This window comes from Trachemys scripta, chromosome 1, assembly GCF_013100865.1.
Source record: "Trachemys scripta elegans isolate TJP31775 chromosome 1, CAS_Tse_1.0, whole genome shotgun sequence".
Taxonomy (NCBI): Eukaryota; Metazoa; Chordata; order Testudines; family Emydidae; genus Trachemys; species Trachemys scripta.
In genome coordinates, this window is record NC_048298.1 from 110,639,292 (window position 1) to 110,656,609 (window position 17,318).

The 17,318-nt window shown below is 40.6% G+C and overlaps 1 protein-coding gene across 2 annotated transcripts in view; it reads right to left on the reverse strand.

The window, feature by feature from the left end:
- The window catches only part of RERG (RAS like estrogen regulated growth inhibitor), a 121,443-nt gene that overhangs the window by 6,437 nt on the left and 97,688 nt on the right, over positions 1–17,318 (reverse strand). For both annotated transcript variants that reach the window (XM_034781844.1, XM_034781836.1), the window contains exons 3-4: positions 14,527–14,583; positions 954–1,027 (exon numbers count right to left, since the gene is read on the reverse strand). In XM_034781844.1, the coding sequence (XP_034637735.1) occupies positions 954–1,027; positions 14,527–14,583 (131 nt within the window). The remainder of the gene's footprint in view (positions 1–953; positions 1,028–14,526; positions 14,584–17,318) is intronic.

Here is a 17,318-nt window from a genome sequence, read left to right on the forward strand (position 1 = left end):
GGGGGGGTGCCTCAGGGCGGAGGGGGGTGTGGGGAGCTGCCGCAGGGCTTGGGGAGGGGGCAGAGCAGAGGTGAGCTGGGGTGGGGAGCTGCTGCATGGCTCCCTGGGCTGGGGGGGTGGGGAGCTGCTGCGGGGGGGGGGGGCGGCGCGGGGGGGGGGGGGGGGGGGGGGGGGGTAGGGAGCTCCCGCAGGGCTCGGGGAGCGGGGAGGGCACAAGGTGGAAGTTTCGCCTAGGGCGTGAAACATCCTTGCACCAGCCCTGCCTATATCCTGGTATTGTGATTCCTTTCTAAGGGGTTAGCTTCATGGGGTGCTCTTGGGTGTCCACATAGGTCACTTAGAGGAATACTGCTAGACTGTCTGTATCTCTTCTGGATAATGGCACCAGGCAAGAGTGATAACCCATTAGGGAAATCTGGTAATGTGATCTGGGCCAGGCAGGTCACTGTTACCATAGATTACACTGCACTGATTTCATGCAGAGCCTTCATCTTGCAGATTTATGTGGGAAGCTCCTTGTGCACAGAGACAGTTGCTTCCAGATGATGAAGTGGAGTACCTTGGGGCACCTGCTGAAGTTCCTTACGCAGCTTTTGTTACAGTTAAGGCATGTAAAATAAAGAGTTCTCCAGATGGTCACACACTATCTCCACCCGCTCTTCCAACATTACAAAACTCTAAACATCGATCTGTGTGCAGCACCCGGGTCTGGCAGCCGCTGCTCAGAGTGGCATGGACTCTACTTGATTTTAGTCACCGGAAGTGTCGTGCAGCTGCCTTACTCTCACCCCTTTTCTCCTGTTTATTCGTGTATGAGAATCAGATCTTCTGGACTAAGAACAGGAGTACTTGTGGCACCTTAGAGACTAACAAATTTATTAGAGCATAAGCTTTCGTGGACTACAGCCCACTTCTTCGGATGCTCTGAAATCTTCTGGACTGTTCTCACTTACCTGACCAGCTGTGTCTAGTATCTCCATGGAAACAACTTCATCATCAATAGTTGCCTGATGACGATAGGTAGACTCTTAAAAATAATAAAAACAATTTGAGAAGAGTTTAAAATCTAAATGCAGATTGTTAGAGCAGAATCTTCTATATGTTCCTTGCTACTGTTCTATCACGCAACTTGAAGTACGGTATTGGTGTTCTGTAAAGCTGCCCCAGCGTCCATGAATTGGAGCTTTTTCATACATAGAACATCCTAGCTCCTCTTCTCACAGCTAAGATCTACCCATCTCTCCCCAGGTGCCACCCCATAACCTTCTTTTATACCCCATCTTAGAACTATGATTGTCCATAGACACAGCCTTTGTACATGGGACCTCTGCAATTACCACAAAGGGACTGAAAAATTTAAAAAGTTAACCACCTATCCAGTAATATTCACAGGCCTGGGTCTTCCTATTGGACAATAATATAAACAATATCTGGAGCATGTAACCCAAGACATTTCTGTGATGGAATGTTTAAAAAATCACCATAACTTTCAAAAATGAAACTATGGCTCTATTTACATCAGGGCTGAATTTGATCCAATTTGTTTATTCAGACTGGAACGTGGCACTGAGGCTAGCACACTTACTCTTTTTTTTTTTAATGGATTTTTTTTCCCTTCAGTTTATTTTTTTAAGAGGAAAAAGGGCTAAATCATATTAAAATATCTTTCAAACAATCAGCATAAGTTCTTTTCAAAAGATTTTCCTATAATATCAAACTAGCCAAAAATACTGAAATCAGATGCAGGCTTCCATATTTCAATATATTAGACTGATTTAAAAAAAAGTTCTCAGTTAAAATAGTTTCTGCAGTACATATTATTGTTACCGCTAGATTAAAAAGCTAAATGCACACACATGGGATAAGATGGATTTACAGCAGACATGAATTTGGTGTAAGATCTTGTAATTAAAAGAAGAACCCTGGGTTCACTCAGGACATCTCTCAGAACTGTATTTAGCCTGTTTATAAACTCTTCCTAGAATACTTGATGTAGCCTTCACATTTCTGCTTGTTCCAATAGATATTATCTTACTTGCTAGTATTACATATGGGGGTTGGAGTCCATTGCTATGGACGCTTTTTAAGTGGTCAGGATCTTGGATTTGTGCCTCACTGAAAGCACAGCAACACCAGCAACAGACAGCCTTTTTACCCCATGCTGTGAGGATACTTTCTCTACTGATTTTGAGGGAAGAGTGCCACCTCCTGAAACACCAATGCTACTTATTTGGAGGTCTCCAATTAAAAAACTGACCATGCCTTTCACTGCTTAGCTTGAAATCTGACCAGATCAGAGCTGAAAGTGGTGTGGCTGCAGACCAGGGATCGACTCATGCTACCCGCTAAGCATAGCCCTTACACTGTGATAAAATTACAGAACAGCAGGATTTATTTTCAGAATGTTTCTTTGAAACATGCTGAAATCATCACTTTTCTAGCAAAGACTCAAAGCAATATGTATGATTTATAAGAATTGCCATGGGGACTTAAACATACACACTATCCAGGTTACAGGAAAATAAGGGTGCATTTGCTGCCTCTAAAGTTCTGGAAATAGGCAACTAATCAAATAATTAATGATACAAGGATGCTTGTTTTATCTTAATGAGTAGATGACACTTAAGTGTGATAGCATTTGACCTACAACTTGGAAAATGATTCGTGCTAACATTCAGATTTATTACTGTTGCCAACTCACAGATGGTCTACATCAAAAGTCAAATGCACATGATGTAAAACTGTAGCCAGCAATTCTGATCACTTTTCATTGTCGGAGATTTACATTTTATTTGGTGCAAATCTCTTCAATGGGAATGGGAGGATGTGCTTAAGGAAACTTTTTATTGAACCAGAACTTCTGAAAGGTTTTATGTTCTATGAATGTCTCTCTTCCCTACTGAGGGATGCCACCTCTCCAGAATAATGTGTTTAAACTCTCACATTATTCTCCCCCACCCAACACCCTCTCCCCCACCAAAAAAGTAACTTGCCCTCATCACTCAAATTGCTTTAAGTGGTGCAGCTGTCACCAATATGGACAAATGGGCAAGTCCCTCCATCAGTTAGGCAGGTGGAAGCCAAATGGCAAGTCCCTTTGTTTTCAGTTTTTATTTTGTTTAAAATTTCCCAAGAACTTACTGGTGTTTGTTACAAAACTGTCAAAATAGGCAAAAATTGGTGCAAAAATTAACTTCACAGTTTTCTGCGTAATATCAGGCTAATACTGGGGATGGGAGAACAGGAAAAAGAACAACAAATACAGAAAAGTAGGCCATCAGTGAAGAGGTGGCAGAGAGGAAGGCGTCATCTCCATCTCTTCGGCATTCGGTTCCACTTCAGAAGTTCAGTTACCTGGTTAGCCTTCAAAATAAGACGTAAGTGGGATTTAAGTAGGACATATGCCTTGTTCTGGCCTTCTGCCCAGGGGTGAGTTTTATCTTGGATGCGTAGCATTGATATGTGTAAGAGAGGTGTGAAATGTTGGTAGTTGTTTTGGATAAAGATGTATCTGGTTTTGAGCTTGAGTAAGGTTTGTGGATTTGGGGCAATTTTAATGATATTTAGCACTATCTGGATGTTTGTGAAAAAGCAAATAGCCATTATTAGTCTCAAATTGACAAGTATGAATTTCGACTAAGGGCATGGAGCCTCCTAAAAGCCCAGTGGATTAAAGCACAGGGCTGCCAGGCATGGCATCTTGAGTTGTATTACCTTTCTGAAACTAAATGGTCTTGACTTTGCATTTCTGTAGTACTTCACACAGTACAGTACCTTGCTTTACAGTAATTCAATATCATTACTCCTCTGCACGGTACATATAGAGAAACTGCGACAGAGATGTTAAAGTGCTTTGACTGGAGTTGGCATGATCTAGTTGATGAGGCTCTAGCAGAAGAGAGTGGTCTTCTAATTATGGTTATGATACGGACTTTTCAGGTGACTATGGGCAATTTCCTGAGCCCTGGATTTTCTGCCTGTACCACGCACAATATGACCTGGTAATAATTCCATACTGTAATTATATGGCTACCACCAACTGGGTGGAAGGAAAATTTTATAGTTGTGTTTCTCTGTCCATAAAAGCTTGAATCAAAGTAGGATTTTGCTGGCCCCTAAGGAACCAGTCAGCTACTGTGGTCAGAGCTGTGGTAAGCCAATCGACATCAGAAACTCTGAAATGGGGCTGTAAAACTTACCACTTGACCCCAATTTATTATAAACTTTGAAAGTTCTTGTTAGCTATTGGGGTCTTACACGTCATATAATATTTTTGGTAATTTAAAGAAAAGGGGTTGCTGACCATATTGCTTTGGACCTACAGTTGATCTCATTACTCTGATGGGTTTCAGAGTGGTAGCCGTGTTAGTCTGTATCAGCAAAAACAACGAGGAGTACTTGTGGTACCTTAGAGACTAACAAATTTATTTGGACATAAGCTTTTGTGGGCTAAACTGTATATTCTGCCTACTGTATTTTCCACTCCATGCATCTGATGAAGTGGGTTTTAGCCCATGAAAGCTTATGCCCAAATAAATTTGTTAGTCTCTAAGGTGCCACGAGTACTCCTTGTTGTTTTTATTACTCTGATGGTTTCATTTTGTATAATAGTTCATTCTGCAGCACTTTTCTTCAATAATACACACGTAACTCTTTCAAGATTCATCATTTGAAAAATTAAAGCTCATCCTTTAAATATTTAGATCATACCAAGGGGCCCCAAAAGCATTTCTGAAGCAACATTAGTCAGTTTATTTTTTTTAGCCTACAGTATATTGGCACAATTATTCAGTCCCCATTAACTAATGAACTTCTAAATTCCCAGATGCAGAAAGTCCTTTACAAGAAGAAGCAAAAAAAAACAGATTGAAAGCTTTCCCTGGGCTTATTTGTGCTATCTTGTTAATAAGGGTATTAGAGAATCACTGTATTTTTCTGAACAATGGATTAAAAGTCATTATGAAAAAACAATACTATTACAATTATATAGAGAAAATATTGAAGTATATGATCCACAGAATGCATTTGCATTCTGAATGTCCTACAAAGCCTGAGGTTTTGATAAATCTGATAGCATCTCTGTGCTGTGGTTGTAATACATTCAAGGGAGATTTGGGTTGTATTTACTTGAAGAATGAACACATTTTCTTGTCCTGAATAAAACTGAATTGGTCAATACATTTGTTCCAGAAGAGCATATTTCAATTCAATTTTTTTCACTGAGATTCACTTTGTAGCTCTTGGACCACATCCTCAGTTGGCATAAATTGTCTTTAATGGAACTACACCAACTTACACCAGCTGATCTGGTCTCTTGACTCCAATGTCTTGCTCAGTACAAATTCCATGGATATGGGGGGAGCAGAAAATGGGGGTAAAGTGTTGTCTAACAGCTCTGAAAGGAGATTTTTGCTTTATGCTTTTAGGAACATGTTTATCATAGGAATAGGCAAACCAATTTGGATGAAATAAACACCCCCACAACTTTATCCCAAACTTTGAATGGTAGCCAGGTCTGTTTTGAGTACAGATGGGCCCAAATTCTTTCTCATCCAGAGTTTTGGCTCATGTCCATCTCTAGTTTCAATGTTCAAAAAAAAGACAGCCTCACTGGAAGGTGATGTATAGAAATAGCGTGAGAAAGTTTGTGCTCATGGTGTCTTCCACTCCCATGCAACCTGGAAGCACTGGAGACCTAGCGAGAGAGCCTGTTCTGTGAAATTTTCAGACCAGTCTGTAGACCAATGAGATGCAGATAAGATGAAATGAGATGCAAGCATGTAAACTTCTGCTTGCTTAATTGCACTGAACTTTCAAACCATCATTTAAAAACTTCATTTTCCCTTGGATGAAGAAATATGCATAGGAGACTAGTGCTTGCCATAATTATATGTCATAAAGTAATGAGCCAAAATCTTCTCTGTTACCCCCGTAAAACTCCATAGAGGTCACTGGCATTGCATGGTGTATATGCCTGCAGAATTCGTCCTGGTCTGATTTGAGAACCGTGAATCACGGCACACCTAATTTACCTCCATTCCACACAAACCTAGTGTTGTCTCATATTGTTTTCCATGGATTTGCTCCAGCTGCATGAGTAAATTTTGACTTTCTTCGCTGCTCTCTGCATCTACTCACTTGCTTCCTCTCAGCCCTTTTCAATCTTACCACTATAGGACCAGGGACATCTTCTCTTTAGCACTTACCAACTAGAGCATGACTTTGTCTGTCTGTCTGTCTGTGTCTCTCTCTCTGACTCTTCCCCCTCCACCCATCTTTTGTCAAACCTCATCTAAAAATATTTTTCTTCCTTGCCTGTGACTCATAATTGCCTACTCCATCTCTTATTGCCCTTATGACATGCTTTTATTTTACTGGAGTCAGTGGAGCTAATGTTTGTTCACACCAGTGGAGGATCCGGCCCTATGTGCTTATAAAACAGGATTTTTTTTATGTTGAATGCATTCCTTCCCCTCTTCTTATTATTGTCATATATGCAGAGCCATAAATATGCATGGGGCTTTCCATTCACGCTATGTTAAAGTTACACGCTAAAAATCGCAAAGGGTAAAATTTCTAAAAGCACCTAACAGCTTGTCTATATAAACACTTAGGGCACTGCAGGCTAGTGTGGGGTAGATTTACACCTCACCTTGCTGCGAACCAACTGTCAGTGTGGACCTTAGCTGCTGCACGCTAGAAGTTCCCTAGTGTGCTTTGATCTACCCCACGTTGAAATGCGCGTAGGTTAAAGGACACTGGGGAATTTTAGTGGGGGGCAACAGGGTCCACATGGATGCTTAGTGCATGGCAGGCTATTGTGTGGTAGATTACACCCCAACTTGTTGTGAATTCAGTGTTTTTATAGACAGGCCCTTAAGCCCAGGTATTTAAAACTATTTCGGCATTGCTATGCTCAGTGTCACAATGCCTAACTGGTTTAGGAGCCTACATTTCATTTTCAAAAGGTATTGTCACTAAGGAGTTTAAATCCCATTGACTGTCAATAGAATTTAGACTCCTAAGTGCCTAAATCCCTTTTGAAAATGAGATTTAGGCTTCTAAATCAATTAAGCATTGTGATTCTTACTGTTGCAATGCCTAAAGAGCTTTAAAAACCTGGGTCTTAGTGATTTAGGCTCTGAGGCTCCTAAGTAATTTTTGAAAATGTGATTTAAGTTCTTAAATCACTTAAAAATTTTAACCCAAAAAAGTCAGGAAATACAAAACTTAAGGCTTCAACAGATAATGTTCTATGTTCCATATGCTTGTCTTTCAGTGCAAAGTTTACAACACCCACAGCAATATTAAGCTACACAAAAAAACAGAAATGTGGGTCTAGAAAATATGGAAGTTAAGGCTGAATTTTACAACCCCCTTTGTGCCAACTGTCTGAGCAGAAGCCAGGCAGGACGATACGCAATGATATCAGAAAGAGCGCGAGATTCGCTAGGCTATGTTAAATGATTTTGCGGTGTCAGTACTGACCAGCCTCAGAATTTTTCAAATTTTTATCTTTTCCTTTCTAATTCTCCCCCACCCCAATCCAAACAGAGGCACTAGTCCTCAGAGCGAGTTATGTCCACGACAAGCTTCAAGTTAAATGAGCCATTCTTTTGGGATACTGTATATATGTAAAGGCTGCTATAAAAACAGGCTGTATTTTATCACTGCCATCAAGAATGCTACATCTTGAGACTGATTCATATTAAAGAAAACATAAAACATATTAAATAAATGATTCCCACATCGTTCCAAGCTTCTTCCTCTGCTGTTCTTCATTGTGGCCTCTCACTTTTGAGTCTGCCATGCTTTTTAAAGGCCCCAGTGTCATGGATTTAAAAAGTTCTAGGCCATGCCCATCTGCTTCCTTATGGATACTTCAGAGAAACCAGGAATGTTTTCAGAGCTCATTTCCATAATACATTTTATATAAATTCCCACTGCAGAGGAGCACAGTGGGAGGCAACAGAAGATATCTTAAATTTGTATGAGGTCAAGTTAATTATTCTTTGAAAATGGGAAAATTAAGTCTAGGAGAGGTGCCTACCATGGTACCAAAGGGAATGGTGTAGGATCCCATCCTATTTAACATTGTTGATCCAGAAGGAATGAGTAGCATCAATAATAAAATTCACAGATGACACCAAGAAAGCAGATTGCAGCTGGCCCAGTATAAGGCCCCATTCCAGCACAGCATTAAGCACAAGCCAAAGTGGAGAAGATTGTTCCCCTTAAATCCTTGCTTAGGAGCCAACCAGAATCCTATTGCTTATAATTCCTGAGTTCAAGGACTAGGAAAGTCTAAAGTCACTGCTAGATTCCTCCCAAATTGGCACTGGGGTAAGGAGAGGGTATTGGTCTATTGGGAAGCAAATGCTGCTCTCTCTAAAGGTTTTCACAGTTTCCAAACTGGAATGCACTGCACTAAATCAGTCAGAACACCTCAGGTACCCAGCTGATGTGGGGCACTTCCTCATCCAGTAGCTACTAAAGTTAGACACTTTTAAATCAGCAATTCTGGATAACTTGCATCTAAGAGTTTTAAAAGAGCTGGTTGAGGCACTCACTTAGACCATTAATGTTGATTTTCCATAAGTTTTGGAACATTGGGGAAGTTCCAGGGGACTGGAAGAAAGCTAATGTTGTGCCAATATTTAAAAATGGTAAACGGGATGACCCAGTTAATTATATGCCTGTCAGTCTGACTTTGATCCCAGGAAAGATAATGGAGCAGCTGATACAGGACTTGCTCCATAAAGAATGAAAGGAGAGTAATATAAATAATGCCAATCAATATGGGTTTATGGAAAATAGATCTTGCCAAACTAACTTGATATCTTTTTTTGATAAAATTGCATGTTTGGTCGATAAAGGTAACAGTGTTGATGTAATATACTTACACTTCTGTAAGGCATTTGACTTGGTACATGAAACTTTGATTTAAAAAGCTAAACATATAAAATATACATGGCACAGATTAAATGGGTTAAAAGCTGGCTAACAGGTCTAAAAATGTAATGTAAATGGGGAATCATCATCGAGTGGATGTGTTTCTAATGGGGTCCACAGGGGTTGTTTTTTGGCTATTTAAAATTTGTATCATTGGCCCAGAAGAAAACATAAAATCATCATTGATAAAGTTTGCAGATGACACCCTAATTGGGGGAGAGGTAAATAATGAGGAGGACAAGTCACTGATTCAGAGTGATCTGGAGAGCTTGATAAACTGGGTGCAAGCAAACAATATGTGTTTTAATATAGCTACAGGAACTCCTCACTTAAAGTCATCCCGGTTAACGTTGTTTCGATGTTAAGTTGCTGATCAATTAGGGAACATGCTCATTTAAAGTTGTGAAATGCTACCTTCTAATGTCATTTGGCAGCCGCCTGTTTTGTCCGGTGCTTGCAGGAAGAGCAGCCTGTTGCAGCTAACTGGTGGGGCTTGGAACCAGGGTGGATCGGCAGCCCCCCATCAGCTCCCCCTATCAGCTCCCCCCTCCCCTAAATTCCCTGTGCAGCAGCTGTCCCTCCCCCCACGGTAAAATCCTCCACCTCAAAGAAGTGTGGTCAAGTTTTAATGAATTAATGTTTGTAAAGTTGTTTACGTTCCATGTCTGAAAAGTGCGTAGAAATGTAAAGTGTTTATCCAAAGGCTGCATTTTGGGCAAGAATCTACCAGTGTAATATTAAAAAAAACATGCAGTGATATTTTGCTTGTAAATAATACAAACTCCATTGTCTGTAGCATTTCTCTAACTTCACTGTATTATTTGACTGTGATAAGAAAAAAAAAAGATGTTCATGGAGGATGTGAAGGACAGGGGACGCTGGTAAAGAATGTCTTACATTTTAATTATGTTGCCATTTAAGTTTTCTTGATACAACAGACTACTAGAATTAGTGATAGTATTGTTTGAGATTATTAGCTCTCTGATATCAGTTTAAATATAATATATAGATTACTTTAAAAATCTTAGTGTATGTCTATACTTAGTCTGTAGTGCTTCCATGTACACACTACCTATGTTGACGGGAGAGGTTCTCCTATCGGCATAGGTAATCCACTGCCCCCAGAGATGGTAGCTAGGTCAACAGAAGAATTAGTCTGTCGACCTAACACTATCTAAACTGGGGGTTAGGTCGGTAATCTTTGTCTCCCCAGGGCATGGATTTTTCACATATAGGTGTTCTGGACCAAAATATATCCTGTAAATATGCAGCCCAAAATTGCATCGGCCTTTGTTATTCTGTCACATTGCAAACTCGTTTGTTGCCACTATCACAGCAGGTCTTGCTTGACACTGTAATATCCCTAATTTCTCCCTCCTTGGGCTGCCAACCCTCCAGGATTGTCCTGGAGTCTCCAGGAATTAAAGATTAACCTTTAATTAAACATTATGCCATCTGATGAAACCTCCAGGAATCCATCCAACCAAAATTGGCAACCCTATGCCATCCCTTTTTGTTTTGGATTCCCCTGCATCACCTGGGATGCACTTTCCCTGGGTGAATCTTATTTTATTTTCTCATACTCCTAATCTCCTTGTATGTTGTTTTTCTTTCATTACTAATATTTGCAGGTCCCATCAATTTAGGCCTTTATCACAGCTGTCATGTCACAGCATACTCTGAGGAAGAGTCATAGATTTCAGACTGTGATCCCTACTTATCAACACTGGTGAACAGAAACTCACACAAATAATCCTTGTAAAGCCAATGGGTGAAATCCTGGCAAAACTCAAATTGACTTCAAATGGAGTTTCACTCAGTGAGGCTACTCATTTGAACAACTGCTCACCAATATCACTGAGACGTCATAATATGGCCTTTGGGGTGAAATGGATCCCTATGACAAAGGGCCAACACAAGGCCTGTGCACACCTGCAGGGCTTGCCTGGGACACGGGGCTTCTGCATACGTGTGAATAATTCTGCTCCTGAGAAGATATTGTCTGGCAGGCATGATGTGCTTGTCCTTCTGCTGTCATGGCAACAGGCAGTGGCAGTGCTGCCCCAAAGGGTCATCCTGCAGCTGTGCCCTTGCGAACACTTCTGCCTGCCTGTTGTAAACCACAGTGCTGTACCTAAGCTAGGCCAGCGAGGTGGCAAACAAATGCTCATGGTGCCATTGCCTAGCAACCAGAAAGCATCAGATTTAGTGGTACTTAGGACTTGGGCTGGTCCTCTCCACAGAGGTGTATTTCACCCAGTTATGTTTGGTGTGATGGATATTTTTAAATCTGTAAATAGAGCAAAAATAAAATGGAGAGCAAATATTTCCAGTTCCACAGCGGGGTGTTGTTGATAATTAATGTTTGTGAAGCACTTTTAGACTGCTGGTTAAAATGTATCCTAGATGTGCCAAGTGTCTTTAGACTTTTTAAAACCATAACACATGTCCTTGTTTAGTGGAAATTGTGAGCTTGTTATAGAAACAGATGTATGGTAAAAGCCTCCTGGTGCTCAAATCTCCGCTTCCCACCAACTTGTATCCTAACTAGAGAAAATCTAGTTGAAACACCCAATTCAGACACCCCAAACTTTGGAGCAACAGTAGATCTGGATCTAGCTCTTGAAGTTTGCAACTTTGGTCTATCTCTCTTTTTTCTATGCACCTTCTGTATCCTCGGTGTGTATATAGAGCACAATGTTTTGATTTGTTATAAGCAGAGATTGATATGCCTCATATACCCAGGCAGGTAAGGAATTAGTAGAGCCCTGCAAATGTGCCGATATCCACAGACCATGTTTGAGGATTGGATGCGGATACAAATTTTGTATCCGCAAAGAGCTCTAGCAATTAGCCTCAATGGCTTGGTACCTTTAAAAAAAAAAGGTAGCAAACACCTACCGAGAAAATGATAGAGGAATGTGCTTAACTAAGCAATAATGATCAAGATGTAGGGCAGCCAAGAGTTGGCTGATAGTTAATACTCTCTGGGTAATGAGCTCTGCTGATATTGTCATTCCTAGTAAGTTGAGAATGGAAAATTAAAATATTAAGCATGATACAGTTGTGCAGGGTCAGAGTTCAGGGCAGCTACACTTCTATTCCCCCTCTATGGTCCAGCAAGGGCACCCCCTAGGCTTCTGGATCCCAGCTGCCTCCACTCTTGGATGGAGACACATGTCTCTCTCCCTCTTGACTGAGATATTTCAAGGCTGACAGCTCCTGGCCTACAATAAGAATTCCTCGGTGAAGTCTGGTTTCCTAAGCAGGCCTGCATTACTTTTCTTCTCAGAGACAGTCCACAGTGTAATTGCAAAAGCTGTTACCACACAGCTCTTTCTAAGCAAGCACATTTATTTTTAAGGTAAAAGCCTTAAAGAGAAAATATATTTAAAACAATAAAAGAACCTACTAATAAGCTTACCAGAGATCAACCCCTCACTCTAAGGATTCACTCTGGCTGGTGACCATCCTTCAAATCCCACCAAGGGGTTATCCCATGATTACGAGTTCATAACTCCTTTTCTCAGAACAATAACACAGACTGAGCCAAATCCATCCAACCCTTCCCAGGAAAGATTACACCCCTCATCCCCTGGTACAGAATGTCCTGTCCATTTGTTGGTTCAGAAAAAAGGTCACACGTAAATTTTAACTCAGGCTATTTAATTAAAATTCCTCTCTTTGTTTGTGCCTGTAAACTCCAGTATGAACCAGTATATGTGAGCCTCTCTCCAGGTGGTGGTAGCAGCTCTCTGGAGGTGTTACAACCTGAGTGAATTTGCCAAACCACTCCCAACTGTTATTAGTGGGTTGTGGTCCCCCTCCCTTATGAAATTACACACAATCCCTGGCCCACAATGATACATAAACTTAATTCAATAAGATTTAGCTTAATTCAATATGGTTTGTCCAGGAAATTGCCCAAGCTGTCACACAGGGCACATGTATAGAAATAATATCCTGTGTAGCAACCCTAGTGCTGCAAGACCCTCACTTTAAATGGAAGTTCCATGCATCAAGGGTCCTTAGCAAAGCCATGCTACTCATTCATGCTCCCTCTTCATGTGTGTGGCATCTGAACATTATAACTTAGGTCCTGGAGATATAATAATACACTGCACACAGAGGTAACATGGAGTCTCTAGTTTTTATCTTGAAGCTTAAAGTGGTACTGAATCCCATACATTCCTTTTAATCTAAAATGTATGATCCCTTTCAGGAATTACAGGAGGACAAGGAATTTTATGATGTTTTATTCACTCTAAATAGAGTGAATTTCCTGTGCCTTGGAAGTTTTGATGTAAGTACTGGTAGAAATGGGAATTGCCAAGGGAAACCACTTCTGGCATGGGAGAGTTAATGGATCCCATTGGATCTGATATAGAAAATCAGCTGTAAACATGACTTTTTTGTTGTTGTTGTTGCTTGCAGCCTCAGTGTTTCTGGCAAAATCTCTTGTTGCTTAGTAGCCGTGTGGTATGCATCTGTTTTAGTTCTACATTTGAAAAGGCACTTGACAAACATGCTTATCCTCAATGTGGGGTAAATATGTCACACTGACACAGTTTATGTTGCTTTAAACAGAGAAACAGATTGATATGATTCTTCAGAAGAACAGAACAAAACCAAACCAAACAAACCTCTCTCTGTAAAAAGCCATAGTAAACCCAGCTATGTAGTATCTAAAGAGATGCCTATATGCTATAAAGGTTAGGGCACTTGAGAAGTGGCAGATCCCTGTTCAAATCTCTTCTCCCTCTTAGGCAGGGGGACTTGAACTGGGGGTCTCACACTTCCCAGGTGAGTACACTCACCACTGGACAAGAAGTGATGAGGGAGGTCATCCTCTCCCTACCCTGCCCCAACTGTTTTGTGTAAGATTGCCTATGAGAGCCTGATCCAGTGGGCAGCCTCTGATCACACCTACCGGATAGAGCCCTTCAAGCTGAACATCTATCTTCCCCGGTGTGTAAATCGCTGAGGGGCTTAGGTGGGAGATGGGTGTCTGGACACCCACAGGGAGGCAGCAGTGTGAGCTCTCAGAGGCAGAAACATAGACTTACTGCAAAAACGTAGGCATTGAGTGAGTTTAGGTACCTCCAGCATTTCAGCAGGGGTACTATGCATTGCAATGGTCCCAAATGATTTGCACAGCTTACACAGGAAATGACTGTCCACAGGGTTATTCCTCCCTTGCCCCTTTGAGCACTCTTCCCTAGCCCTTCTACCTTCCACAAACAGTGGGCAGTTACTCCGAAGCAGAAAACTAACATCTTTATTTCCATGGGTCAAATTCTAGCCCCACAGAAATCAATGGGAAAACTCTGGTTAACTTCGATAGGGGTAGGTTTTAACCCCACATACAGCCTTTGTTTGAATGTATTTATACCTGTTGATTGTGCCACATCAGTTGGCAGTTCATTTGAGCTAGGGAATTACCTCAGAGAAGCTTTAACATCATATTTAAGGGATGAATGAGGTTTGGGAATCTTTACACCATGCCTTTCCATTGCTTCTACAAAGCCAACACCTGCAGCATTCCGTAAGTATTTAAAATAAAATATAACCTACCTAGAGTGGGGTCATACTCCCAGATGAACCGTTTGGTCAGGAAGCGCACGACGAGAGCTGGGGGGACAAAAATATCTCACATGAAATTTTAAAATTTCACTTCATTCACTTCAGAGGGGAGTGTCTTTTGACTGTAGGCTTATATAGAAATGCTGAGCCCTGGGGAGACAGTGAAGAGGTTTCGTAGAATAGACGTGAACCTACAGATACAATCCAAACACCTGCAAGCTTTGGCAATGGAAGGCTTAAATCCAAACGCAGATCTGGATCGGAATTGTACAAACAGCACCTCTCCCTTTATAACAGGACAAGCCTGAATCTTGAATCTGACTTTTCCCCAAATGTCTTTGTTCAAAATCCAGATCCTGATTTGAATGTTGTCTTGAGCCCAGCTCTATGGCAATTTAGGTAAGCAACACCATAAATTTTAGTGTCAATAATACATACTCTTTTGGGGTTGTTTTAAAGAGGAATTTACCAATTTTGAAAGATGCCTGATTGACAGCCCTGGAAACTGAATTTCTTGGTTTATTTACAGAATATCTAAAGGAAAGGCAGTGGCAAAGCAAGCTCCCCGCATGCCTATGGGCTCAATCCTTCTGGGACCAGCCATAAGAGCAAGAGCTTATTTTAGTGCCCAGCTTTTTTGCTGAGATTGCCAACAAAAGTACCAATTGACAAGAGGACTGAGATTCATAAACTACACATAAGCTACTGAAGAACCATCAGATGGTAACTTTCAATCCCAATCCTGGCTTTAAACATAAGCCTGGCTCTTCCCAGCAAAGAAGGAAAAGAGAAAGATATTGGGCCTGATCCTCCTTTGCCCTGCTCCTGATGTAGCCAGTGAAAAGCAGTTATAAAAAGAACTACCATTCTCATTCAATAGCATTAAAAACTCTTTTTGCACAAATGCAGGAAGATGGTAAACTGGGCACTTTGTTGGCGTTTTATTCTCGGGGGGCACTGGGATACTGCAGTGATGGGTGTCAATACTGGAACCGGTGTATGCATAAATAGATCAACAGGCTCTGCATCTCCTTAATCATTCGTTTCCTCCATTTTTAAGCTACAGTATGTTACAATCCTTGTTCAGTAGTACAGTAAAAATTATGTGTTGGAATTTTGTTTTCAAACTATTTCTTGAGTAATAGCCAATGGAGCTTTTGGTGTCTTTATTTCCCCCGCACATCCCTATTCATGCAGTTGAATATATTTGGGGGAGTAAAGTATGTTTAGTTTTCATTTCATAATGGGAAATTATTCATTTTAGCTAACCTGTATTATATTAGAAGAAACACAAGTGCAAGATCACGAGCAATTTATAAAGGACTTGATCCTATAGGAGTTATCCAGGCAAAACTCGCATTGGGTGAAATTCACTCCACTACAGAGGAAAAGTATCAAATCCCTCTCTTGGCTTTAAGTGGTACATACTCTGTGTCCTGGCCATCGGCACAAGGATGAATTTCATCCACTGTACATAGGATTGAATTCTAAATTCCAGCAGCTGATGTACTATTCTTTTGAGTTTGGATGGATGTGGCGTGACTATGAACAAAGCTTCACCTGCACCTCTGTAGATATTTTCCTTCAGAGTGGTGAATTAGCAGTGAGTAGTTTTAATTATGTTTTCTTAATTATCTACTACCATGGCAGCACAGATGTTTTAGATGGGGAAAATGCTCACTTAAGCGGATGAACTTTGAATACTGTGCTATGTCCCTGGGTGTCTTTGGTAATTACCTTTGTACAAGTAAATTTATCCCGCTGTGTCAATTTTTGAGTTATGTCTCATTGCAGGTTCAGATATTCAGTTAAATGCAGACTATTTGCCTGTATTTATCACTAAGTGAGTAGAATTACTTGTGAGTAGAATTAATCTCTGCTTATAGGGAAAACACCAGGCCTCTGCACCACTTAAGTCCCACTTAATCCCTCAAAATTATGCATAAAATATACAGAACTTAACTGCTTCTGTTTACTCCATCATATAATATTGCAGTGAAAATGCTATTGATAAGGTTGAGATGGCACTCCCCCATTTAAATTTATCTTTTCCAAGTAGCTTACAAATTCTCGGAAACACACACCAATGAAGGGCCTGGCTGCTGAATATTGGCAGTGTAGTGACCAGGGGACCCAAGATTTTTAAAAGGGATTAACTGTTTTGGGTTCCCAACTTGAAATGCCTTAGAGTGTTCCAAACACCTACCTTCTGAAAATCAGGCCCCTTTAAGGCATTTCAAGTTGAGCATCCAGAAAAACCTGAGGCACTCAAAGTAACCAGTCCCTTTTGAAATCTTGACTTAGGTCTTTTAAATATCATAAAGCAAAACTATAAATCTGATAAATAGTTTGGTTTTTCTCTTGGGGTGTGAGCATTTCTCACCACCATTCTCCTGAAACAATTTATCCTCCTTGTCTTGTCTACTTGCCATCTTGTGTATCCAGCTATAGCACTTCCCATCTACTTGTTTAACAAATTCATTAATGAAATTGTAGTTCTATACATGCATTGTGCAGTAAATACATTAGAGCATCAGATGAGTCACAGTAAGTTTCAATTTTAGGAGCAAAATCTTAATGCTTATATACTATATGATCATGCCTGATTTTGTCAATTTCTTTTTAAAAAAATCTAAGATGGTTTGAGTCTAGTATAGATGAAATTCAAGCAATCTAACTTGAAACAAAAGAATGGTTTGAATCCACAGTTCTAGAAGTGACAATTCTAGGCCATTCACCAACAACAGACAATTAAAATCCTTTCTCCATAATGAAATACATAT